The sequence below is a fragment of the Pimephales promelas genome, chromosome 2 (assembly GCF_988280905.1).
Source record: "Pimephales promelas chromosome 2, fPimPro1.hap1.1, whole genome shotgun sequence".
NCBI lineage: Eukaryota > Metazoa > Chordata > Actinopteri > Cypriniformes > Leuciscidae > Pimephales > Pimephales promelas.
The window spans coordinates 24955341-24982195 of NC_142770.1; the positions used below are offsets into that span (position 1 = coordinate 24955341).

General features: G+C 39.1%; 1 protein-coding gene across 1 annotated transcript in view; it reads right to left on the reverse strand.

Annotated features, from left to right (window-relative positions):
- Positions 1 to 26855, reverse strand: part of ptk7a (protein tyrosine kinase 7a) — a 51765-nt gene that overhangs the window by 20932 nt on the left and 3978 nt on the right. Inside the window, exons 2-6 of the mRNA XM_039657308.2 lie at positions 5075 to 5371; positions 4556 to 4658; positions 711 to 895; positions 475 to 622; positions 70 to 200 (exon numbers count right to left, since the gene is read on the reverse strand). Coding sequence (XP_039513242.2) covers positions 70 to 200; positions 475 to 622; positions 711 to 895; positions 4556 to 4658; positions 5075 to 5371 — 864 coding nt within the window. The remainder of the gene's footprint in view (positions 1 to 69; positions 201 to 474; positions 623 to 710; positions 896 to 4555; positions 4659 to 5074; positions 5372 to 26855) is intronic.

Here is a 26855-nt window from a genome sequence, read left to right on the forward strand (position 1 = left end):
AATCCCTCTGATATTTCTCACTACATCACTGCATGTCTAACTGCACACGAACAGGTCTCAGCTTGTTACCTGCGATTCGCAGCGAGGCCTCGAGAGAGACAGGAGGGCCACGGGGTCCTTGCGCCACACATTTATACTGGCCTGTGTTTCGCTGCTTCACCTGAGTAATTAAGAGGGATCCATTGCTCAGAATAAAGACACTGTAGGAAAAATATAGGAAATGCATCAGGTTATCATTAACACAATCATGGCTGACAAAATGCTACACTGGCTGCTGTATTTATTTTAGCCCAAATAAATGTTTCACTATTTATTAGAAAGCAAATGAATGGGACTTTTACTTTCAGAATCCAACTGTTGTATTTGAATAGACAATTAAAACATTCATTCATTTTAAGTGCATTCATATTTTTCAAACTTCATAAGGTACAAAATGTCTAGTAATTACATGCAAACTGAATTGAAAAGTAGTACCGGCTCTTGTTGGCCACCAGCTCATTCTCATGGTACCACTCAACGGTAGGCAGCGGTTCAGCCGTGAACTGGCAGTGGAAAAGCGCTTCCTCATTCTTCATGACCACCAAATCCTCTGGCTTCACCACCGGTTGAGGAAAACTCTTATCTACAGAGGGCCATTCATTACATAAGGGGAACGTAAAACTTAAATTATAGTGCCTGAGGTTCAATTAGACAAAGAGAAACACGCATACCTATGATGTTAAGTGTGAAGTTGTCATTGCTGCACACTTGTCCCGCGGCGTTCTTTGCACAGCAGTAGTAGAGTCCGTTGTCATCAGGACTGGCATTCGGCAGCGTAAGGGTTCGGTCTTTGTTGTTTATTTTGTAGCTCTTCTCTGATAGTTGTGTTCCATCTCTGTGCCAGCGATTGGTTGGCCTGTAGATTCAGTCGGGGGAAGGGTTATTTATAGCTGACGAAAACTTCACAAGAAGTTACTCTAGATAAGGGGTCGCCAACCCAGATTAACTCAGGCCCTTTAGGCTGTGTGTCCACCAAAGTGTTTTTTGCCAGACACTCTGCTGAAGACGCCGTGCTTTGGGCGCTTGAGGGCGTTTTGGCAGCGCAGCGTTATTTCCGTTGAGACGTGTCGTTGCTATGATACAGTATATCCGCAGCACAGTTTACTTGTAACTGATTTCGCAGATAATTTCTTTCATACTAAAAATTTATTTTATCCATTTTGTTCGGTTAGCTTTGTTGGTTGATGTCGTTGATCAGTGTGGTTTAGTCCCGCCCCTCCTCCACTGTGATTGGACGGCTGGGTAAAAAGTGACAATGATGAGCGCTGCGTCTTATCCAAAGTTGAACATTTTTCAACTCACGGCGACCAGTAGAAAACGCTGGCCGGTCGGAGCTTCAGCGTGAAAAAATGCTCAGCGCCTCGTTACGCTCATGCCGTTTAAAAAACGCGGCGCTCCTATTGAAAACAATTGAAAACGTACGCCAGGCGCGTGGAAAAAACGCTTTGGTGGACACCCGGCCTTAAGGCCACATTTACACAAAGCCAGGTATTTTAGAGAAACGGGTATTACCCGGGTATTACTCCCTTTTCAATAATAACATCGTGCGCACACCCGCAGAAATACACCGTCGAGCGCCATCATAACTATGCCAAACCTATGGGCGGCAGTGTAGGGAGAAGGATAAAACCATGCAAGCCAATCAGAATCGAAAAGAGAGAACCTAAAAGGCCGTTTCTCCCAGTTGACATAACCGGCGTTTTCAGAAATCTCCTCTTTGGCCGGAGTTTATAGAAATAATCGTTTTCTGCGATAAAGACGGGGTTTCGTGTTTTCACTTCGTCTAAACGGGGCCTAAGTTTCACTTTCCAGTAGAGTTCAGAATCAAAATCACCTGCTTGTTTGATTAGGATTGGAGATAAACTCTGCAGGAAAGTGGATCTCGAGGGCCAGAGTTGCCTAGCACTCATTTAGCACCAGCCTTAAATGAAACACACATGAGCACCTTAATTAGCTGGTTCAGGATTACTTGAAAATAACAGGGCAGGTAAGAAGCCCTGCAAAAGGTCCATTCATTAACACGACAATGGCGTTTTGGGGGCCTGGAAACTGGTTTCAAAGTGCACGTTTTTGGAAACGATACCGTTATCGTTGCGGTGTAAACTACAAAAACATGAATTTGTTTTCATCACAAAAACGGTGATGTTATGCCCATATGTATTTCGTGTTCTGTCTATAGGCGCGTAGTGTTTCTTTACAAAGTGACATCGCCAACTACTGGTCTGGCATGAACAATACAGCAGATTTAGTCATTTTCACTGATCCGTGTGAATGGGGATCACTTTGACAACATTGTCATCTGTATAGCACGTAGTAGTGAGAGATGCTACGAATGCTATGAATTTCAAACTTGTAGTACACTGTCTCCAACAAGCAAGACGGTAACAATGACCAGCAATCAATGAAACTGAGTGAAAGAACCACACGTGGCCACAAGCTCTTCCTCCATGTGGTTTGTTTGCATGTTGTCAAAAATCACACGCAGCTATGTGCATTTTGTAATGCTACCAAAGAATTTTGGGTCGTGATCTGAATGTTTGGTCAACGTACTAAACGTGCATACTGTGGTGGTAATAAAATCCTCAAGGGGGCAGTTTACCAGCGTGAGTACTCATCCTTTGGAAGTGCATCATTGATTTGTATTCGTAGAACTTGACAACACGAAACAAACTATTCCTGTCTCAGCTACAACTAGTGTTTGATGGCTCAAAGTAGACAACATTCACTATGATAGAGTTTTAAATGATAAAATGTGCATTTTGTCGTAGAATTTTGGAAAACTACATGTGATATTTGTGGTCGTGATCTGAATGTTTGGTCAACAGCCCTTTAGTATGTTTGGTCAACATAATAAACGTGCACACTGTGGTGGTAATAAAATCCTCAAGGGCCAATTTACCATCAAATGTCTCTGTCATTATACCTGAAATGTTAGCTAGATATCAGTTATGCACCCCTAAAATCAAGGTTGTCCAAACCTTGGAGCTTAGCTCCAACATACCAGCCTGGATGTTTCCAGTGATCTTGAAGAACTTGATTCGCTGATCCAGGTGTGTTTAATTAGGATTGGAGCTAAAATCTGCAGGACAGGCCTCCCAGAAGCAGGGACTGGAAACCCCTGGCTTATGCCAGAACTATTCTTCCCTTGTCTGCGTTCTGCTCTGGTGCACCGATATGCTATTTTTCCATCATCAGCAGTCTGAGCACACGTCCATTTGCACCCCGGACTACAAAAGTGATAACCACTCAAATAGAAAGGTCCACTAAGGCTATGTTTACACGGAAACGATTCTGAAGAAAAACTGAATTTTGGGTGGGAAATCCGCACGCGTATGGTGACGCAAAAGTGTGTGAAATTCGATGTAGTGTGCACTCCAGGCGGCTAGGTGGCGATGTGAAGCACAACACCACCAAGTCCGCACACCTGCGTACAACCTTCACTCAAGCAGACTTTTGCGTTTTTACCCTTTACACGGAGCGTTTTTAAGCTTGCCACTCTGAAGGGTGGTTTCACTTTTTGCCGTTTTAAGCCCCCAAAACGCCGTCGCCGTGTAAACAAAAGGCACATCCGATTAAATATTTTTACGTTTTTACCCGCGAGTGTTCTCGTGTAAACAGGGCCTAAATGCACCCGAGTCAATCTGGAGTACACTCCTTTGAAAGTCTTGTGCTAGACGGACCTTTACGATGAGAACATGAGTACCTGCAGAACTCAATTACCCCTTTTCTACCAAAAAAAGAACTGGTTCAGAACTGGTGCTGGTTCAAAGTTGGTTCGGAGTTGGTTCAACTTGCAAACCGCTTCAGAACCTATCTGTTTTTCTACTGACTAGAGCGCCCAGGGAACGACGTCATTACGTCACTGTGCACGTCGCCATACGTCTTAGCTAGAAACGCTTGCAAATACAACATTACTTTGGGATTATCTCTAACTCATATACCAAGAAAGCTTTAAAAACAATTGAAATATGTCTTTTAATCTTTTCGTTTGATATGTAATCTTTTCTGATAAGTTATGTACCCCTGTCTTGTGTCTTTTTTTCTTTCCATTTATTTGTTCTATATTGTGACTGTTTTCTTCTTTGCTTATAATGTCTTCAATAAAAAAATGACAAAAATAGAAACGCTTGCGTTAACTTCAAGCATTTACAACAATTACAAAGGCGGACTCCATCGTGTTTCTGCAAATGTTTCTCTTGGCTTTGCGATCCTTTATTATGGTCAGAAAAGATGTTCAGAACACATCTAAACCCGGCCAAGCCCCCGATGTAAGCATGACGTGCTAAAAGAACAGTTCTAGTCCAGCAAAGAGTTGGTGCCGCTTTGGAGCCAGTTCTCCTGGCCGAGAACCGGTCCTTTGGCTGTCGAAACACAAAGAACTGGTTCGCGTGGAGGCACCGGCTCCGAACCGGCTCTCAAAATGCTTTGGTGGAAAAGGGGCTAATGACATGCGTCGCCCTCGCTTCCACAGCATGTTCCCGATCTAAGGCTAAGAATCAGACATGCGATTGCTCACCGTGGGTGTCCGTCTATGTTGCACCGTAGGATCACTTGTGAGGAGCTCTCAATCTCTGCCACTGATTCTGGACTCTTCAGACTCACCGCACCACTTTCCAGCCCTGTAAGAAAGATGTGTTGAAGCCCGACAGCTTGATGATCAGGAGATGGTTGAAACTCTTGCACTCATTATCAAAAACAAACTCCCCCATTCACACCATCTGCTCATGCTTTGCACCCGCTGCAAAAACAGGCCCCTCCATTTAGTTGACCTTACTTGTTATCTGACACAAGCGGCCGGACGCTGCATTTCAACCAATTAATCTTGGCATTGGATATAAAGGGGCGCTTTGTCTGGCTTCCACTTGCTGGCTCAAAATAACCTTCTCTCACGCGGGCGTTGTTTAGCTTACTGCCTTCGAAAAGGGGGTGAAGTAAGCAGGCCAATGGTTCACATGTGTTTCACACGCCAAGAGGCAGCAAACACATGGAGTTTAACTAACTAACTTGTTAAGACTGGGATATTAGACTCACTCACATTTGATATTGAAGGAGGCCTCGCCGGTGCTTTCTTCTTCGCCACTGGCGTTCTTCGAGGCGAAGCACTGGAAGTTTCCTGAATCCAACGTTCTGTCAATGGCAGTGAATTTCAGGTTGCCCCCTTCAAGAAATCGTCGCTCTGAGTTGGTGACGGTCTCGCCGTTGTGCTTCCAGGTGTAGATGACACCTTGAGGGTCGTTCACTTCACACCGCAGCATGGCACTGCGCCCGTGCAGGGCATCCTGGGATTTTGGCTCCTTGGTGAAAGAGAAAGAGGCAGCCTGGACTAGGATCACTATGAAGAGAAGAAAACAAAGCACAGGCATGAGCGAAGATAACCAGTACGGCGCCAAAAAACTAATCTAGTAGATCAGTCTCAGCGCTTACATGTCCAGACGGACAACTTGTGATGTTGATTAGCGAGATGCTGAAACGCAGGTGAAAGAATGCAGCTTTGAAAAAGAGCAGAACCCCCCCTCACCCTCCCTCAGACTTGCTCTTTGTTTTCATCCAGCTGGAACTTCAAGGCCAGAAGCCCAGGTGTGCTTCAGACGAGTCAAGAACTGGACCTCTTTCACGCTGACCAGTCGATCGGACCCAAACGATAACCTTAAGCATTATGTATTTGAGTAAAACCCTTGGCATTGGCCTCGTTTCAGATCAAAGTGTGGCTAGAGCACCTGGATTGTATAATACTGAAAGACATTTTGAGTTGTGAATAGGACTTCATTTGATTTTCATGAAGAAACAGCCATATCAACATGCTGGGTGTTCTGGGTGATTGCTTGGGGCGAGATTGGGGTTGTTGTTTAATAATAGAATAGATATTTAATTGAATTCAATTAAAAAACTGCCAATACATTTGACATGTCGGTCAGGCCTAACACAAACAATTAAACCAATAAAAATTAGTCGGCAACTTTCAGGGTGATCAGGTGCATAACTGAATTAAACATTTAGCAACCAAACAAATTAATGCAGAATTACTCGACAAAGACGGTCGTTCAGAAGCACTAAATAACATCGAGTGCACAGCTAATATACCCTGAATGAAACCTGGTTGCATCTGGGTCATGTGACATAATTAGGAAACGGTTTTTGGGAACCAAACGGCACAAGGTCCAAAAGACAGTTTCAGTGCAAACTGTTCAAAGGGCTTTAAACGATTCCAGGCAATGAATAAGCGAAACGATCGCTCTTTTAAAAATAAATGACAAAGTTTAAGTTTTATAAGCTCAAATGATCGCATTGCTCTGTTCTGTGATGCGCGTTCGTGACTCTCCTGTTCGAACTCGTTTATCAAAATGAACAAATCTTTTTCCGTGTCATTTGGTTGATTCAACGAACGAAATGAACGAATTGACTCATTTTGATGAACGAGTTCGAACAGGAGTCACGAACGTGCATCACAGAACAGAGCAAGACGAACATTTGAGCTTATAAAACATAAACTTTGTTATTTATTTATTAAATGAGTGATCGTTTCGCTTGATAAGACCCTTATTCATCGTCTGGAATCGTTTAAAGCCCTTTGAACAGTTTGCACTGAAACTGTCTTTTGGACCTTGAACCGTTTGGTTCCCATTGAAGTCCATTATATGGAGAAAATGCTGGAATGTTTTCATCAAAAACCTTCATTTCTTTTCGACTGAAGAAAGAATGACATGGACATCTTGGATGACACGGGGGTGAGTAAATTATCAGCAAAAGTTTTTTTTTTAAAAGTGAACTACTCCTTTAATATTTATGACTGACTAATTAAAAACAACCTGCATATTACAATAAGTCACTTGTTGGCAAATCTTGTCAGCAACCCATGTGTTGTTTTCCTACCTTACATTAAAGCCACTGATGAATAATGGAAATGTGTTCGGTGCAGAAACAGTGCAGAAGGAAGCAATATGATTCAATCACAGCTGATGTGTTTTTATATGACTCCTCAAATGAACAGCATTCCAACATGCCAACTTTCACAAACAAAAGGCAGCCCTGGTGAACGACAGGACTCTCCAAATCTTTGGCGCCTCTGCCCATTTCCAACCCCGCAAGCTTTCATTCACCAGAAGACTTCACATTCAGACAGACAGACAGTAGTCGGTCACGCTCCAACAAGCACACTTCACGCTGGGAGAGGACCAGCTTGCACTGGGAATGGGAAATGAAGCCCGCATTCCCTGTGGAGTGGAGTAAAACATATTCAATAAACAGCTGCGATGAGTGACTGAAGTTTGAACCTCACAGAGAGATTTCATGAGTGTGAGAGGCTAAAGGAAGGTCGCACCTGTTAGGAGCGAGATAACCTCTTTTTAATTCACTCTGACATGATGTCAACGTGACATCAGCCTATGAAACCCTGTTTCTTCATCCATCTTGCGCTGTCTTATGAGTCTGCATCTCCACCTGCACCTGTGTCAGTATATCATCCTTGAGAGCAGGTCATATAGTCATCTTAAGGTCCAGGTATACTTCATTTAGAGCATGCACAAGCTTTTCCCAAGTACAATCTGTTATATCTCTAGAGGACCAATCACATGTGATGTCTGAGGGTCAACTATTCTCGATTATTTTATTTACGTTTTAAAACTGACTGTGCTGTCCAACTTTGCTTGGTACATGAATGTGTATTAAAGGGATAGTTCACTTTGAAATTAATTTTTGATATGTTTTATCTTACCTCAAGGGCATCCAAGATGTAGGTGTCTTTGTTTCCACAGTATTTTCAATTTTGATATTTTTCGGTCAAAGCGTTCTTGTCTGTCAGTCATATAATGGAGGTCTATGGTCACCACCTCAAAGAGCATGCACAGAGAAGTCCAGATTAAACATGATTCAATGACTCGTAAATGCAAGTACACATTGATGGCCTAAGACACGAAACGAGCGGTTTGTGTGAGAAAACGAACAGTATTTATATCGTTTTACCTCTTGTAACCACAGTCACGTCCAAGTGCTCTCTAGTCACTCATTGTTTACACAGATTTCAGAAGTGTTGCCCTTCACTGTGAAGATCTAAACATATTTAGATATACAGGAAATCGCAATGGAAGACGATTTCGATATATCAACAGACAACATTATTTTTTTTTTCCGCAACCGTGCCAGAGATCACTTCCAGCGCTTGTGCAGACCGAAGCGCCCGTGCCCTCAGATCACTTGGGCGTGGCTGTGATTACAAGAGGTAAAAACGATATAAATACTGTTCATTTTCTCACACAAACCGCTCGTTTCGTGTCTTAGGCCATCAATGTATACTTGCGTTTAATTTGCACTTCTCTGTGCATGCTCTTTGAGGTGGTGACCATAGACCTCCATTATATGACTGACAGACAAGAACAGTTTGACCTAAAAATATCAGAATTGAAAATACTGTGGAAACAAAGACACCTACATCTTGGATGCCCTTGAGGTAAGATAAAACAGACCAAAAATTCATTTCAAAGTGAACTATCCTTTTAATGTGGGGCCATCATCACATCATCACCATTTCGCCAATTATATACTCGGAAATGGCTCATATGGTGATTTTTAATACCAAAATAAAGAATATTTAACTATTTTCTTTTATATGCACCACTATAACAAAACAAAAGTTTTATATTAAAAAATATTACAACTCATATGGCTATGATAAAAACTGATTCATGGAAATTACTCATGAAATTTAATCAAACTTACAAAATCAGAGTAATTAGTAAAAAATGATGGGTCCAGCCACTACCTCAGGTTCCCAACCCATCAAAACAATATTTGAAGACACAACCAGACAATACCTTAGTCTTCAAATGTTGTTTTGATGGGTTGGGAACCTGACTGACTATTATGTGGTTATGAAAATGCTCTCAAAGACTATCCTCACCCATAGAAAACTACTAAACATCATCAAATGCCATCCGTAAGCCGCCTCTGCCTGTGTCATTGCTGTTCTCCACGCAGACAGAAATCATTCCATAGGTCTACGAAAGCAGACACATGTCTCTACATGCAAGTATCCTGGAGAAAAGATCTCACGAACCTGACATTGTCCTTAAACAGCAGTCGAAGACAACCGTTAACGTCAATTCTGCTAGCATTATGGGGAATTTCCATACCACCCGAGCACTGAAGGACTATCCGGGATGCTAGTTAATCTCTATGGACATGCATTACTGCATTCCCATAGATGATTTCATCATGTCTCTCAGTTACAATGGAAGTCTATGGGGCAAAAGTACCTGAGGGTTTAAAGGCAGCAATGCTTTTTCTTGGGCGAATGAAAGCGTGGTTACTGTGCTCCACGTAAACAAAGCTTTACAGACAGTTATATCCAAAGCATCAAGGTTTGGCCATTTAGCACGAATTCTTCTTGTAGATGTTGGAAGTAGACCTTTTTAATGGACAAAAAGCCTCATTCTCCATTGACAGCTGTTTAGAAGTTCACGTTTACGCTCTTTTATGTATAGAGCACATATAAAACAGCCACAAGACCGACCAAAGTGCTGTAGAGTAAAACACAATGAGAGCCTAACTAAGTCGACAACACTTAATAAAATCAAGACATTATCACGTGTTAAAAAGCCAGGAAAAAATATTCTTTAAGAAGAGACTTGAAACCTGTTTAGAATGTACTTGAAATTATATTTCACACTAGGGATGCACGATATATCGGCCAGCATATCGGTATATGTTCATTTTTAATGTCATCGTTATCGGCCTGGTAAGAAAATGTGGCCGATATATTAAAGCCGATACATAATGTATTATTCCCTTCAGCTGAGACACTTGCGTAGCACTGTTTATGTTTTTGAATTTCTTGAAACATGATTGAAATCTCTTCAAAAAACGGTTCGGTACAACATGTGCAGCGCAAATCGGTCATATCGGCTATACAACCCTATTATAATTGTGCGCTTGGGACATGGATTTAATTGCGAGACTTTTGTATTTGTAATCAGGCTCTCAAAATGAGATAAAAATTTGGATTTAAGTTTATCGGCCGATATATCGGTTATCGGCTTTCAAATATAAAGAATTATCGGTTATCGGGATCGGCCAAAAATTTCATATCGGTGCATCCCTATTTCACACAAATATTAATATGGTCATGACATGGATTTAAAAAAAATATTTTAACTTTGTTTTTCCTTTTATAGGAAAGTTGTTCCTATTAAACTTGCAGGATGTTTTAATGGTACAAAGACCTCTAAATCTTCATTTTGACATGTATAACTTTATTAAAGGGTTCTTAAAAGCACTAAATCAACTGTTTACGTGTTATTTGTAAGTCTGTAATTTCAAGTGTAATCAGTTATACTGGTGCAATGCCTTGCCTCATAGACATCCAGTAGAAGTATTGTACTTTATACACAACTTTTACGAACTGAGAGCCACAGCAAACCAGAGCCGGCCAATGATGTAGCGGGAGACTCCTGCCACAAACCACTAACACAACTACACAAATAAACACAGATGTATAATCTCTCCTCTGGCTTCAACAGGAAGAAGAAAATGCTCTGTCCGTGACCAGAAGACCGTGTCTGCAAACTCCCACGAGACCGAGGCATGAACCACACCGCTGGTACACAACCGGACGGACCCCCATCGAAAGCTGTAAATAATGCAGGAAAACATCGACTCCAAGTGTAGTTTACAGGAAAGCGCTGGGTTAAAACAATGGAAAATTATTTTAATATTTCTAAGGTTCAAACTCACACTGCTGAGTGTTTTATGAGCTGCACCGCTATAGCGTTCTATTTAAAAACATACATTTCATTTTTACTATAAATTTTATTAATTATATCTTCAAAACATCTGAGCATTCGCTCAAGTCAGCTCGTGATGACTAGTGTACTGTGAAAAAAAGTCTCATATTTTTATATAAATATTAGAAAATGTTAGAAATTAGAAAAATTAGAAAAGTTGCCTTGGAAATTAACTGAAATAAACTGAATCGCTAAATTAATCACTAAAAACTCGAAATAAATAAATAAAAATGAAAAAAAAAATACAAACACTAATTGAAATAAAAGCAAAACTTACAAGCAGTAGCACAAATAAATATGCAAATAAAATAAACAGTGCGTTAAGTTTTTTCAGGTAGGCCTAACAGTAGTATAGAGGTAAGAAACTAACAAAATTTAATAAGGAATCAAATGTAAAATACTGGATGGTCTTCTTTGAATAAATTAAATACAAATGTATCCTTACATTTAAAGGGATATTTCACTTTGAAATAAATGTTTGGTATGTTTTATCTTACCTCAAGGGCATCCAAGACGTAGGTGTCTTTGTTTCCACAGTATTTTCAATTTTTATATTTTTAGGTCAAACTGTTCTTGTCTGTCAGTCATATAATGGAGGTCTATGGTCACCACCTCAAAGAGCATGCACAGAGAAGTCCAAATTAAACATGATTTAATGACTCGTAAATGTAAGTACACATTGATGGCCTAAGACACGAAACGAGCGGTTTGTGTGAGAAAACGAACAGTATTTATATCGTTTTTAGCTCTTGTTACCAACGACACAGCTCTTGCTGTGTTTAAAAACGATATAAATACTGTTCGTTCGTATAAATGACTGACAGACAAGAACGGTTTGACCTAAAAATTTAGGCAACTGTCACTTTAAGACCGAATGCACGGATCCACATCCCAAATGGCACCCTAAAAACTCGCGGTCTTCCTCCGAGTCGCAGCACTTTCGCGACGCAACGCCATTTTGACTGTCGGGAAGACGTCTGCCGGCAAAAGTGCACATCGACCGCAAAGAGGCGCTCGCAAACACACTTCTGACACCTAACAGGACAAATGGGACACCCTATGGTCTCATTGCAAGTCCACAAGACCCAAACAGAGCCATACTGTTAGACGACTACTTGTTAATTTGACAAAAAAAACGACTGTTTACATGAATACTCATCAAGACCATAATTTTGTACACGTGTGTGTATTTGAACATTTAACCGCAATACTGGCGAGCTATTTGAGAGGCGGCCTTATGTGTGTGAGCGAATGAGCGAAACTAGCGAAATTACGTCTCAATTAAGTTTTCAAATGACTTTGCATGTTATTTAAAAAAGAAATATGAATTGTACCTCACCTTTAGCATTGTAATCATTCCGTCGTCAGCATGAGATCGGGTTATAAGACTGCCGATCGAACCGTTTATCAGCTGATAGCTACGCACTAGAGCCAGACCGATAAAGGATTTTGAAGGCCGATACCGATACAAATATTTGTTGGCGTTAAAATCCGATATATCGGCCGATATTATTTTTATTTCAGAAACGCGCAACAAAATATTAACAGATTTTTAAAACAGAGTTTTAACTAAAATTATATGATAATGCATTTTAAAAAGAAACTTGTTTCTATTGTCACAACAGAACAGAGGAACATCAAAATATATTAAAGTTCTGATAAATAAAATAATAATTAGTCCCTACATTGCTTTATAGTTATAAGCTACCTTATAATTACAATGTCAGCATGCTTATCCCTTTACCTGCACTTGGACAACACACGACATGGTTGATGCGTGATTCGTCCATTTTTATTTTATTTTTGAAATATTCATTTATTGGCCATTATAACTGCCGATACCGATATTTTAGAAAATGCCTAATATCGGCTGATAATATCGGCCTGCCGATATATCGGTCTGGCTCTACTGAGCACCCTAAACATGGGCTTCAGTATGGTAGTTACTTTAGAAGAGACTGAAGATCACTAGTTTTGAACATCAAAAAAGGCATTATATGTCGAAAGGAGACCAACTGCACAATGTTTTAAATGAAACCATGAGCAAAACCAAAAGCAGCTAATATCAATAGGACTTTCATTGGCCCTGATGAGAGCAGGACGCTTAACCTGGCTGGAGTTGCTCTCCACTTCCTGGATTCCTGTGGAGGAATTTGAAATTTTTGGGACAAAGATGCCATTCATGCCCTCTCTAAAACTAACAAGCCCGGAGAGAACCAGGAAAGGAACCTGATTGGCTGAAGAACATATAAACTTAATGTAGGCTTGCTCAAAAAAACTCTCCACTATCAAACTGTTCAAACTGGCCTCTTTCAACACACAAACCAAAACATTTGGAAGCAAACATTCAAACTTATGTTTTCTGACATTACCTTGAGGACCAGAAATCTAACTAATATATTTTCAACTTATATCTACAGTCTCAGTCTTCCTTGCGAGCACTGAGCTCACCACCTTCACAATGGCCCTTTGATGGCAGCGGTCACCTTTATGAGGCGCATCTGTGGTCGAATCCGCTTGTGTCAGCCGTGACTATTTTCCATTAAACAAGTACGGGATGTTCAACATTCAGCCAGTCATTAACACCGAATAAACCTGTCGACTACACAGTTCAGCTGCAGAATGTCATTCACCAATCACAATCGAGTGTTTCAGACTGAGCCGACGCAATTTTACACACCAATTCTGTGTGTATAAAAGGGATGGTTGAGTATGACTTCACGTTTAACAACATAAACAACATCTGTGAGGTTACAACGCTCAAAGTTCAAAGCAAAGAGAGATATTTGCTTTTAATAGAAATCGTTTAAGGACTACAAGAAACGGCTGGTGGGAACTACACCACATTCCTCCCGGGTTAGTGACATCACCAACCCTAAAATTAGCATAAACCCGCCCCCGGGAACACACAGGCCATGGTGAGAAGAGGAAGAGCTGGTGTAGAAGAGCACAAGCTCAAACCGTAGCACAACAGTTCCTATACGAGCGATTTATAGATTACCCTGACAGAATAAGCTAATTGAAGACACATCAGCAACATAAATTCATCAGACGACGTCCTGTTGCATTCTACATGTTGTCACTTCTTCTTAGTCTCTCCATCTTTGTCTGACTCCGGTTTAAACATTAAAGGCAGAACAGTTTCTATCATTTTAATGTGTCTTGAAGCTCCGCCCCCTGTGGCGGGAGTAGCAGCTCATTTGCATTTAAAGGGACAGACACAAAAATGGTGCGTTTTTGCTAACCCTCAAAAAGTATAAGTATAAAAATATCTGCGGGGTATTTTGAGCTAAAACTTCACATACACACTCTGGGGACATCAGAGATTTATTTGACATCTTGTGAAAAGGGCATTACACCACCCCTTTAAAAGGTGCAACAAGAATCACAGTCGGTATGCAGTTGGGAGGATGAGTTGATGTATTTGGCGTATGAAACAAAGACCCTTGGGGTGGAGGACTCGGACTGTAACTTCAGACCCACACACACACACTGTGCCACCCACACATGTTGAGACAGTAAAGTACCCATATAACTGGTGCTGATGAACTCCACCTGTCCTCTTTAAACACAAGCCTTTTAATTGGGTTGTTAATCTGATCTGAAAGCTTGAGAACGGCCCACTTGGAAATGTGACCCACAGAAAACTGTAGGGGTAAGAACTGGATATGCCTTTAACTTTATGAGATCATATTTTAATATTTGACATGGTTTTCCAAACACTTAAGCAAAAAAAAAAAAAAAAAAAACAGTTAATCAAAATATTTGACTTTTTATATGCAATTATGTGGAATAGGGTTTGGGACCAATGAGATTTGTGTGGGCAAAAATGGAAACGATGCAGGGAATCTGCGTGACCAACTTTTGAAAACTTTCACCCATCCAGTTGACCAATCCAAGTTTGTCAATGGCCGAAACCAACCAAAATCAAGATGGACAATATATAGCTAACACTGATGTGAGAAAACTATTTTAGGAGTTTGTAGCAATTTTGTATTGGTTTGCAGGTAAATAAGATTAATGGGAGGGGGGGGGGGAACTACCAATAATGAAGGTCTACGCTTGGTGGACGGTAAACCGAAGGAACGAAATTGTACGAATTTGTATATTAATAACAATTCAGTGCATTTAGGCATGTAGACATGGTCAAGACAATCTCCTGCAGTTCAAACCGAGCATCAGTATGGGGAAGAAAGGTGATTTGAGTGACTTTGAACGTGGCATGATTGTTGGTGCCAGAAGGGCTGGTCTAAGTATTTCAGAAACTGCTAATCTACTGGGATTTTCACGCACAACCATCTCTAGGGTTTACAGAGAATGGTCCGAAAAAGAAAAAACATCCAGTGAGCGGCAGTTCTGTGGGCGGAAATGCCTTGTTGATGCCAGAGGTCAGAGGAGAATGGCCAGACTGGTTCGAGCTGATAGAAGGGCAACAGTGACTCAAATAACCACCCGTTACAACCAAGGTGGGCAGAAGAGCATCTCTGAACGCACAGTACGTCGAACTTTGAAGCAGATGGGCTACAGCAGCAGAAGACCACACCGGGTGCCACTCCTTTCAGCTAAGAACAGGAAACTGAGGCTACAATTTGCACAAGCTCATCGAAATTGGACAATAGAAGATTGGAAAAACGTTGCCTGGTCTGATGAGTCTCGATTTCTGCTGCGACATTCGGATGGTAGGGTCAGAATTTGGCGTCTACAACATGAAAGCATGGATCCATCCTGCCTTGTATCAACGGTTCAGGCTGGTGGTGGTGGTGTCATGGTGTGGGGAATATTTTCTTGGCACTCTTTGGGCCCCTTGGTACCAATTGAGCATCGTTGCAACGCCACAGCCTACCTGAGTATTGTTGCTGACCATGTCCATCCCTTTATGACCACAATGTACCCAACTTCTGATGGCTACTTTCAGCAGGATAATGCGCCATGTCATAAAGCTGGAATCATCTCAGACTGGTTTCTTGAACATGACAATGAGTTCGCTGTACTCAAATGGCCTCCACAGTCACCAGATCTCAATCCAATAGAGCATCTTTGGGATGTGGTGGAACGGGAGATTCGCATCATGGATGTGCAGCCGACAAATCTGCGGCAACTGTGTGATGCCATCATGTCAATATGGACCAAACTCCCTGAGGAATGCTTCCAGCACCTTGTTGAATCTATGCCACGAAGAATTGAGGCAGTTCTGAAGGCAAAAGGGGGTCCAACCCGTTACTAGCATGGGGTACCTAATAAAGTGGCCGGTGAGTGTATATTATGTAAAGACAAACTTTTATTTTGAATGCGATTAATCGTTTCACAGCCCTATACCGCTTAATGTTAATCTACCTGGTTTAACCATGGTCATTGTTAAACTGTTATTGGCTTATAGCTATAGCTATTTAAAAAATTTTTTAAATAAAATTGGAATTATACATTCATCGCATATTTCCCTATCAGCCGTCACAGAACAGGTGTTTCTACTTGGAGAACAGGAATGTTTTACTCGTCGGATATACCCAAACAAGATCTAGCTTCAGACATAATAGCTATTTGTCTTTAGCCGTTTCTCTCCCCGAGGGAAACTAGATATTTGAGCCTGGTCTCCCTAAAATGTCCCATCTGCCCACTCCAGGCCTCTGACCCCGAAACACGGAGATTTAAAGGTGCTCCCTCATCTCTTGAATAGGTGGAGACTCGTTTCACGCAGGGAGGAAGTTGTTTTGGCAGCTGTTCTCCGCATCGCAGTCGTCATATCAGACATGGACATGGCCGAACAGGTGTCATTATAAGAAAATGGAGGCGGCGGCGGAGGTGGTGGCTGAAGGACGGGACGGGGTTAGAGGAACAGCCAGAGGGACCAGTCCGATTAGAGACGGTTGCCAGGCGCCAAAGTGGAATTACATTACAGGACATTCCCATCAGGCTGTTCCGGTATTCAGGGAGTGTCACAACAGGAATCTGTTTATATACACAATTGTTTACAGTAATTGCTAGACGGACTATATTAAGAGATAAGAGTTTTCATGTACAAATAGATTTACAAAAAATAGTTACAGTAAGGCAACATTTTGGTAACTTGGTCAAAGCCTCAAAGGCAAAAATGAGAAAACAAAACAAAACAAATTTGACACCAGGCGTTTTTTAAGACCCGTTGATCCGAAACAAGGGCTTAAGGAGTTTCAATGTAGGGCTGCAACAAAAGATTATTTTGATAATCGATTAATCTAACGTTTATTAGAACGATTAATCGAATAATAGTTGATTATTTTGATAATCGATTAATCTAACGCTTATTCGAATGGTCAATCGACTAATCGTTGGTTATTTTGATAATCGATTGATCTAACGATTATTAGAATGATTAATCGAATAATAGTTGATTATTTTGATAATCGATTAATCCAACAATTATTAGAACGATTACCAGGTAATCAACTAATTGTTGATTATTTTGATAATCAATTAATCTAACGATTATTAGAACGATTAATCGACTTATCGTTAATTGTTTTTATAATCGATTAATCAAACGATTATTAGAATGCATATTAGATTAATCGTTGATTATTTTGATAGTCGATTAATCCAACAATTATTAGAACGATTAATCAACTAATTGTTGATTATTTGGATAATAGATTAATCTAACGATTATTAGAACAATTAATCGACTTATCGTTGATTATTTTGATAATCGATTAATCCACCAATTATTCGAATGATTAACAAACTAATCGTTGATTATTTTGATATTCGTTTAATCCAACAATTATTAGAACAATTAATAAACTAATTGTTGATTAGTTTGATAATCGATTAATCTAACGATTATTGGAACGATTAATCGACTAATCGTTGATTATTTTGATAATTGATTGATCTAAAGATTATTAGAACGATTAATCGACTAATCGTCGATTATTTTGCCAGCTAATCAGTAAGTTTGGAACGATTATTCAGCTTTTTCAATTAGTTAAAACACTGAGTTATACATATTCTTACTATAATATAAAAAAAAGAAAATGAGTTCAGGTTTTGAAAGAGTTGTGCCAACTAAACAGGTCACTCTCTTTAAGTTTTCAGATTTCGATCCAACTCAAATCACACACAAATGCTGTCTAAGCATTGTTTAATAGGCCCACTGCTTTTCTTAGGACTAAAACTGAAAAAGGGACATTTACTTCAGGACACTTTTACTTATGTGTAAAGTTATGTACTTATGTTTAAAGTTCTCGACTGAAAAACTAAATTTCGTGACATAATTAAAGTAATATTTTGAAATTTCGCAGCACCTACTATGAAAAGTGCTATACAAATAAATGTATTACTTGATGGCAACAAACTGCTTTTATCTTATCTTGGCCAAAGCAGCGGATTTCGCATTCAAGCTGCACATAACGCCAAAACAGCTCACGTTAGCTACAAGTTGGGGTCCTAAGCTGGGACCCATCTCTCAGTGGGACTCATCTCTTCACGTCAAAAGCTCCTCTTTTGCCGGGGTGTTTCCTCTCCTACATGCATGTTGTGCTCCTGTGAAAAGCAAGTTCTGCCTTGCATGTATTGCACACGACAGCATTGTTGGTTTTGTGAAAGTTTAAACTTTCACAAAAGTTTGTGAAAGTCGATAAGTTGGCTTTATCTGTAGCTGTCGAGACACAAACACTGGAGGAGGAATGCGGTCATTCCTGCTTTAACTAAATCAAGGCTGAGGCGGCATTCTCGCACGGAGAAGAGCAATCACACACACGTTTTAAGATGAAGAGGTGCTCTTTGGTTTTCAACGGTGATAGCTAATCTGCTCACTCGCAGAATCAAACACTACTGAAAACATTTCATTTTTATCAAGCTTGTAAATTTAAGTTCAGCAATTTCACTTAAATGACAATTAATAGGTAATCTTCATTGCAATTTATGTGAAATTACTGAACTTTATTATACTAGCTTGATAAAAATGATCATTCTAAAAGAAAATTTCAAATGTTCTCTTTGTTTTTGTGTTGGTTTTATAGTTTTGAAACCATTTTCAAGATGTTAATTTTCAAATCAAAATTATTGTGTGTTGTAAAAAGTAGTGCTGTCAAACGATTAATCGCGATTAATCGCATTCAAAATAAAAGTTTGTGTTGACATAATAAATGTGGGTGCACTCTGTATAATTATTTTATATATATAATACACATGTGTATTATATATATAAAATAATTATACAGAGTGCACCCACATTTATTATGTCAACACAAACTTTTATTTTGAATGCGATTGTATGTATACATGCAAGTATATTTAAGAAAAAAATATTATTTATATATAAAATATTTATATAAATTATATATAAATCTATATACAGTATATACATGAAAATATTTCTTAAATATATACAAGCATGTGTGTGTATTTACTTATCTAAAATAATTATACACAGTGCACCCACATATATTATGTCAACACAAACTTTTACTTTGGATGCGATTAATCGCGATTAATCGTTTGACAGCCCTAGTAAAAAAGTTTTTTTTTTGTTAACAGATATAATGAACATTAAGGATTTTGGTGAATTGCACTACATGACATTTCAAAACCTGAAGCAACCTTGCATTGTTTCAATTGATAAGTTAACCCTTAGTGGGCCATAAGCAGAAAAAATGCCAAAATGTAAAAAAGCATCACACTCTCAAGGCCGTTCATTCACATGGTCAGAAGAATTCAAAACCACTTTTTTCATAAGTGAAGGAATTCTGTTAAAATACTTTAAGAGATAACGGACTGCACCAACTATTTACTGAGCTCAAGGATTTTCAAGAACTGAATTCCTTAAATGAGTTTTTCATTGCGATATCAGGACAGTGAGAGCGTTTCGAGGGCGAACCCCGTGACACCGCATTGCATTCTGGTCCACTCACTGTTCCCTGCTATTCACGAAGAGGTCTGAAGGGTCAAGCGGAGCCTCCACACTTGTGGAAACCCAACACCTTACATCATTAGTAGGGCGAAGCATGGGCTTCTCTGTGTTTATACGACCGATGATGGGTAGAGGGGGGTAGAGGGGGAACCAGCAGAGCCCTGAAAATAACGAACAACTCATATTCTGACTGGCTTTGTGGTAGCGATTGTACCTCACCTCTGCTGACCTAACTTAATGGCCCTGTCCTGAATGGCACACTTTAGGTTCTTGTGGACTTACAATGGAGGCCGTATGCATGTCTCCATTAAGTTCACAAGACCTCGGGTGTCCCATTTGTCATTTTAGGTTTCCGAAGGCTTGTGCGCCCCCTTCTTAGAAGTTTGCATATTAATGTTGGCTTCAAACTTAGGTTTGAATTGAATGACTCCGAAAATGTTGTGTGAAGTAACCAAGTAATAAAATATCTTCCTTAAATATGTGTATACCATTTTTAAATATATTATTCAACGTAAAAAAATAATAAATACATATTTTTAGAAATGTAATGAATTATTAATTCATAAATATTACGTTTTTGGAGAGAACTTTGACTTTGAAATGACAAATCAGCTGATATTCTAGACTTATTGACCTTGACATGCAGCCATAAGCTCTGCATGATATGATATTTGATGTTTTGTTTTTTCTTTCAAATATTAATAAGGAGTGAAACAGTTATTTTTTCCCTTATAATACGACTAATAATAGATTACTCCAAACTACTTTAAATTTTTCTTCTTTATTATGATATCAGGACAGTTACATCACCCTTTTTTGACTTTATGCCCACCAAAACAATATCAAAATTAATCATAGAATAAGTGTACGCAAATTACTTGTATTTAAAATATATTTTTGAATAAATTAATAGATAGACAAAACAATGGTGCAGTGCTAGCTAGGCTATTCGAGCAACAGCAAACCTGTCAGTGAAGAGGTTCGCCAATCATAACAGAACCCATTTACATAACTTTTAAAGGTGCGGAAATAAAAAACTGCCTGCTAAAGGGATAGTTCACTTTGAAATTAATTTTTGATATGTTTTATCTTACCTCAAGGGCATCTAAGATGTAGGTGTCTTTGCTTCCACAGTATTTTCAATTTTGATATTTTTAGGTCAAACAGTTCTTGTCTGTCAGTCATATAATGGAGGTCTATGGTCACAAAGATCAAAGATCTCTCTCGCGGTTGTGAAAAAAAAAAAAAAAAATCAACGTTGTCTGCTGATATATACCAAAATCGTCTTCCATTGTGATTTCCTGTATATTTAAATATGTTTAGATCTTCACAGTGAAGGTTAAAACTTCTGAAATCTGTGTAAACAATGAGTGACGTGTACTTGTGTACGCCATCAAATCACTTGGACGTGACTGTGATTACAAGAGGTAAAACGATATAAATACTGTTCGTTTTCTCACACAAACCGCTCGTTTCGTGTCTTAGGCCATCAATGTGTACTTACATTTACGAGTCATTAAATCATGTTTAATCTGGACTTCTCTGTGCATGCTCTTTGAGGTGGTGACCATAGACCTCCATTATATGACTGACAGACAAGAACGGTTTGACCTAAAAATATCAAAATTGAAAATACTGTGGAAACAAAGACACCTACATCTTGGAATGGATGCCCTTGAGGTAAGATAAAACATACCAAAAATTAATTTCAAAGTGAATTATCCCTTTAAATTGTCAGGCCGTGTGCCCCCCTAACCCCACTGCCACTGCTACTGCGTGTACGAAAACGCCAACAGCGCTCATCACTATCACCTTTTACCCAGTGGTCCAATCACAGTGGAGAAGGGGCGGGACTAACTCCACACCGACACACTTCCATATAAAAATAGTAGTTATATTCCACATTATAGCAACTCTCAAGAACGCAAGAGTGTTTTCCGTTGGCTAAAAATGGCTTTAGTGTAAGAAAGACTGGAATTTTTTTTTTGCTGTACATTATAAATAGACATCAGGGAAATGGTTCTGCTTGTCCTAACTAATAAATGAGTGGAGAATGAAGAGTATGTGGGAAACAGCCGTTTCATGACTAAGCGCTGGTTCTGGGCACGTGGTCCAGTCCAGGGGGTCGGTTCACACCGCTGGCTCCACGGGGAGTCCGACAGCCTCCTGTAACCCTCCGCGTGTTTACAGTAACAGACCTGCAATCTGATGCAATTAGCCGGCATTAAAGGAGCATTTGTGGAATATGACGAGAGCTTCACACACTTGCTCTGCAACTTTAAACAGCGGGAGCATCTGATGAGTGTTTCAGGAGACACCATGGAGCCCTAATACAAACAGATCAAGCGAAACAAAAGAGCCACAATAAGCAGCGCATGTGCAAACAATGAAATAAACCCAAAAAAAAAAAAAAAAACAGAGCTATTGTTTGGATTAAGCAAAACCTTTTTCCTTCAGAATGTCAAACTAAACACCGACGTCCCATTTAATAATGATTCAAAGACCTACTCCTCTTGTGTATCCGAGGGTAGAAACGTCCCATCTGAGAAACTCACAGGTTTTTTTCATTAAACATCATCTGGGCGGCATTGTGGTGAAGGAGGGGAATGCTAAGTACGAAGCGGGGGAAGGGCCAGCGAATGTAACGTGAAGCACATGCACTTCTTGTAATCGCTCTCATTCTCCTATCAAAACTAACAAGAACCAGTTCGCTCTGAGACGAGCCGGACACAGTCTACCACTCGACGGTTTATCTCCTACCCTGATCAGAACAGATCACAAAATTATAATCTGATTTCATGAAGAAACGCCCTTCCAACATGGCTTGTCATAATACAATCGTTTCAAATACCTGTTTGACATGAAAATAATGTACTAATTGTAAAAACTTAATGGCTACAAACACAGGTAGACATTTCTTCATGTTTTATCTTTTGACTGTGATGAACAAAGCCAAAAACGCTAACGCTAACGCTAGCGCTAGCAACGAATAGCTTGTGGATCAGGGAAAAAAAGCTTTAGCTGTATTACATGTAGCGTAGGGAAACTTTCACATATGCCGTATGCATCGCGAACAGATCATTGCATTTGGTCAAACTAATTTCTCTGTGGTTTTGAAGAGCAGCTTATGAAAGTCTTTAGCAGAGCGTTGGAGAATCGCGGGCAAACACAGGATCTGAATGGTTTACAATGGAGACGACAGTGGAAACTACATTAACAGTCAATTCATTCACATTTACACCATTTCAGAGAGATTTGTTCAGATTTTACACAAGTCTACGCTCTTGTGTTGCACATGGTTTAACACCATTAGTGAGTTAATCACAAATGTTCTTTTTACAATTATCCCTTTGAGACTTGGACACCAAGTCCACCCACCTGCGTACAACCTTCACGGTCAAGCAGACTTTTGCGTTTTTACCGTTTACACTGGAATACGGCGGCGGAGCGTTTTTAAGATTTCCACTCTGGAGGATGGTTTCACTTTTTTGCGTTATTAAGCATCAAAAACGCCGTCGCCGTGTAAACGAAAGGCACATCCGATAAAATATTGTTACGTTTTCACCCGCGAGCGTTCTCGTGTAAACAGGGCCTTGATCGTTAATTATAAAAAGTTGAAGATCAAAAGTTGTATCATCTGTTAGCATTAGCATGCAAGTTAAAAAATGAGACCTGATTGAAACGTATTACCAAAATTTCTTCAAAAATTAAGCTTTTCGACATTGTTTACAAAGGGCTGTGAAACGATTAATCGTGATTAATCGCATCCAAAATAATTTTTTTTTTACATAATAAATGTGTGTACTGTGTATAATTATTTTATACATAAATACACACACATGCTTGTATAGATTTAAGAAATATTTGCATGTATATACTGTATACAGATTTATATATAATTTATATTATTCAATTAAATTTTATTTGTATAGCTCTTTTCAAAATACATATTGTTTCAAAGCAGCTTTACAGACTTATATATATTTTATATAATAACACATTTTTCTTAAATATATACATGTACGTGTGTGTATACAAAATCATTACACAGTACACACAAACTTTTATTTTGTATGCGGTTAATCACGATTAATCGTTTCACAGCCCTAACCCTGTGATTATTGAAAATGCAGTTGATAACTAATTACAGCCATTAGACCTAAAAAAAAATCGACATGTTAACAACATAAAAAAAAATTTAAAAAATGATTTTGGTGAAGTAAATACTAGTGGAAAAAACAATGTAATTTACCTGTACATGAAAAAGTTAGTTCAGGCAAGAATTAAAAAAACTAAGTAAATTCCATATCAGTACTTAATCCAAGCGAGTAAAAATGAAAGTGTAAATATCAACTCAATAAAATTAAGTAAAAATGACTCAACTTTTCTGATACTGGGGTTCCCATCATGCACTGGACCTTGAATAATTAATGAGGTTCATTTTTCACTGGTTTCCAGCTGTATTTACACTGTTTTATCATTGATTTTTGTTGTCAGTATAAGTAACTTGCCATTTTGTGACAGAGTAAATTTTTCGCTCAAAATGACACATTCAAACACAAAAACGACCCATCAAATGTTACCGCCATTGTGTATTGTCTACCAAGTATTGAGGTCTTTCCATTCACGATGCATAACATCTGACATGATGTAATATAAATTACTTAGATGATCTAAGTTAAGCACATACTATAAATGACTAATAAAATGCAATATTATTGTTTTAGTGAAATGTAATGCAAAGGCAAAGAAAATCAATATTAATCAACCTTTTACTGTCAAAGTTAAAGTGACTTATTCTCTGTTTAAGTTTACTTAATTCCATATTCCAAGTAAATTTAACTTAAAGATTTCTTATTAAAGCTACAGATAAATATGTTTAGGTTTTTACTTGGCAAATCTTTGTAAATTTACTGGCATTTTCTGAGTGAAAAAAAGTTGCCTAGCTTTTTTCAAGTAAATCATACTCCAATTTTTTTTCAGTGAAGTGACCTTGAAAGGTAAACTCCCGCCATGTCAACCCAGTAAACACAGTAAAATAAAACTCACATTATATGGTAAGGATACCAAAATCACTGAGTAAAAGCAGCCCTAACTCAAACATGAATTTAACAAAATTATGAACTTTATTATTTAAACCTTCCATTATACGTGCATTTGATTTTGCATTTAACTGAAGCTCCTTTACATTGGTTGTGCTGTAAACCTCCCTGAAGTTTAGTTTGCACTTTAAAATGAGCTAGCCAATCTCACAACATTATCATAAAAGCCAGCCGAGCTCATATTTCTGAAAGATAAAGCGTCTCAAGACGTCTGCGTTTCATCACTGCCACTGAGAGTGATCTTAAGGCATCGTCCAGGCTGTCGTTACAGAAGTTAATTAAGAGAGAGATCAAACAGGCATGCTGTCAGCCGCCCCAGAGGTTTAATCAGACCCGAAGCCCGCTCAGACATGCTGTGACATGGCCGCCCTCGGCCCAGTTTACCCACGGTGATGGAGGGAGCGCTCTCGCCAGAAACTGACTTATTTCATAGTGTTGATGGCTTTACTATCCTTTTAAAGAACGAATGGTCCGAGACTTCAATTTCTTTAAACAAGACATACCTCTTGTGTTTTACCATCTCACAGTAACGTGCAAACAAAAGACAACGAGTCACATCACAAAAGGCTTCAACTCCTAAATGAGTGTGAACTCCCTCAGAGAGCCGTGTGATCTCAACAATAGTGGCGTTTCCGTCGAGAACATGCCTTGAGACCCTCAGTGTATGAGGGGTAACGCAGCTGTTGTGTCCATCAACACGTCTCCTGTGGAGCTCTGCGCGCGTCTTTCACTTCATCAAACAAAATAGTTTTTAGAAAAAACAACACCACAGAAATTCGGTCAGAGACGACAGCTGGCAACGCCGCGTCTTGACCTGACGTGAGCTTGAAGTATGCAGACGGCAAGATTTAACAAGATAACAAGAATCATTACTCTGATGGGGGGGCAAACAATGTCCATATTATATTTCACTTCCACACAAAAACTGACTTTCAGGACCATTAAGGCCGTGATACTGAATCATGACAATACCACTGTAAAAAAAAGTTGCTGCCTTAAATTAAAGGGATAGTTCACCCAAAAATGAAAATTCTGTCAGTAAATACTCACCGTCATGTTGTTCAACCCCGTAAGACATTCGTTCATCTTCGTAAGAAGATTAAATCTGAGAGCTGGATCACTCCTCCATAGGCTTCTTCAGGGATTGAAACTTGTTCCCCGAAAAGTTATTAAAGACAAGGGCTGTCAAACGATTAATCGCGATTAATCGCATGAAAAATAAAAGTTTGTGTTTACATAATATATGTGGGTGCACTGTGTATAATTATTTTAATCGCGATTAATCATGTGACGGCCCTAGAATAACTTTTCAGGGAACAAGTTTCAATCCCCTAGAAGCCTATGGAGGAGTGATCCAGCTTTCAGATTTAATCAGAAATATCTTAATTCATGGTCAGAAGATGAACGAAGGTCTTACGGGGTTGAACAACATGAGGGTGAGTAAATACTCACAGAATTTTCATTTTTGGGTGAACTATCCCTTTTTTTTACAGTGTGTATTGTCAATCACGATGCATCACGATGATTTTCAAAATATATTACACAGGAGCCGTAACTTATCAATTCGCAACAAGAATATTTTCATACTCGTAAAGCGTGTTCAGACCTTTATTTTGAAATAGTAATGAACATGAAAAATCATGAAAAAAAGGTAGAAACCTCAGTTTGTTTTCATGACAAAAGTTCAAAAGATTGCATCCATTCAATTGTTTTAGAAAAAAAGGTCTGAAAATGTTTTAAATATTTAAAAAAAAGCTATAACGCACATGCATGTTCTTTGTATGCGTTTCTTAGAGGTTCAAAATCCGCCAAACTTCCCATACTACTTCTGAATAGGATGTCTACTTCATAAATTGTATAATAATTGTGTAGAGGAGTCAGATCACTCAAAACGCATATGGAAATGGAGGCGCCCTTATATGGGCAGTAATGGAGTCTGGTTGTGCCCTAGTGGAAGCGTTCGGTACTGCGCCCAAACAAAATCTCACAGAAAGCTCATTTTTTGAGATATCAACCTAAAATTTTAAACACAACTTGGTTAGATTTTTGGCT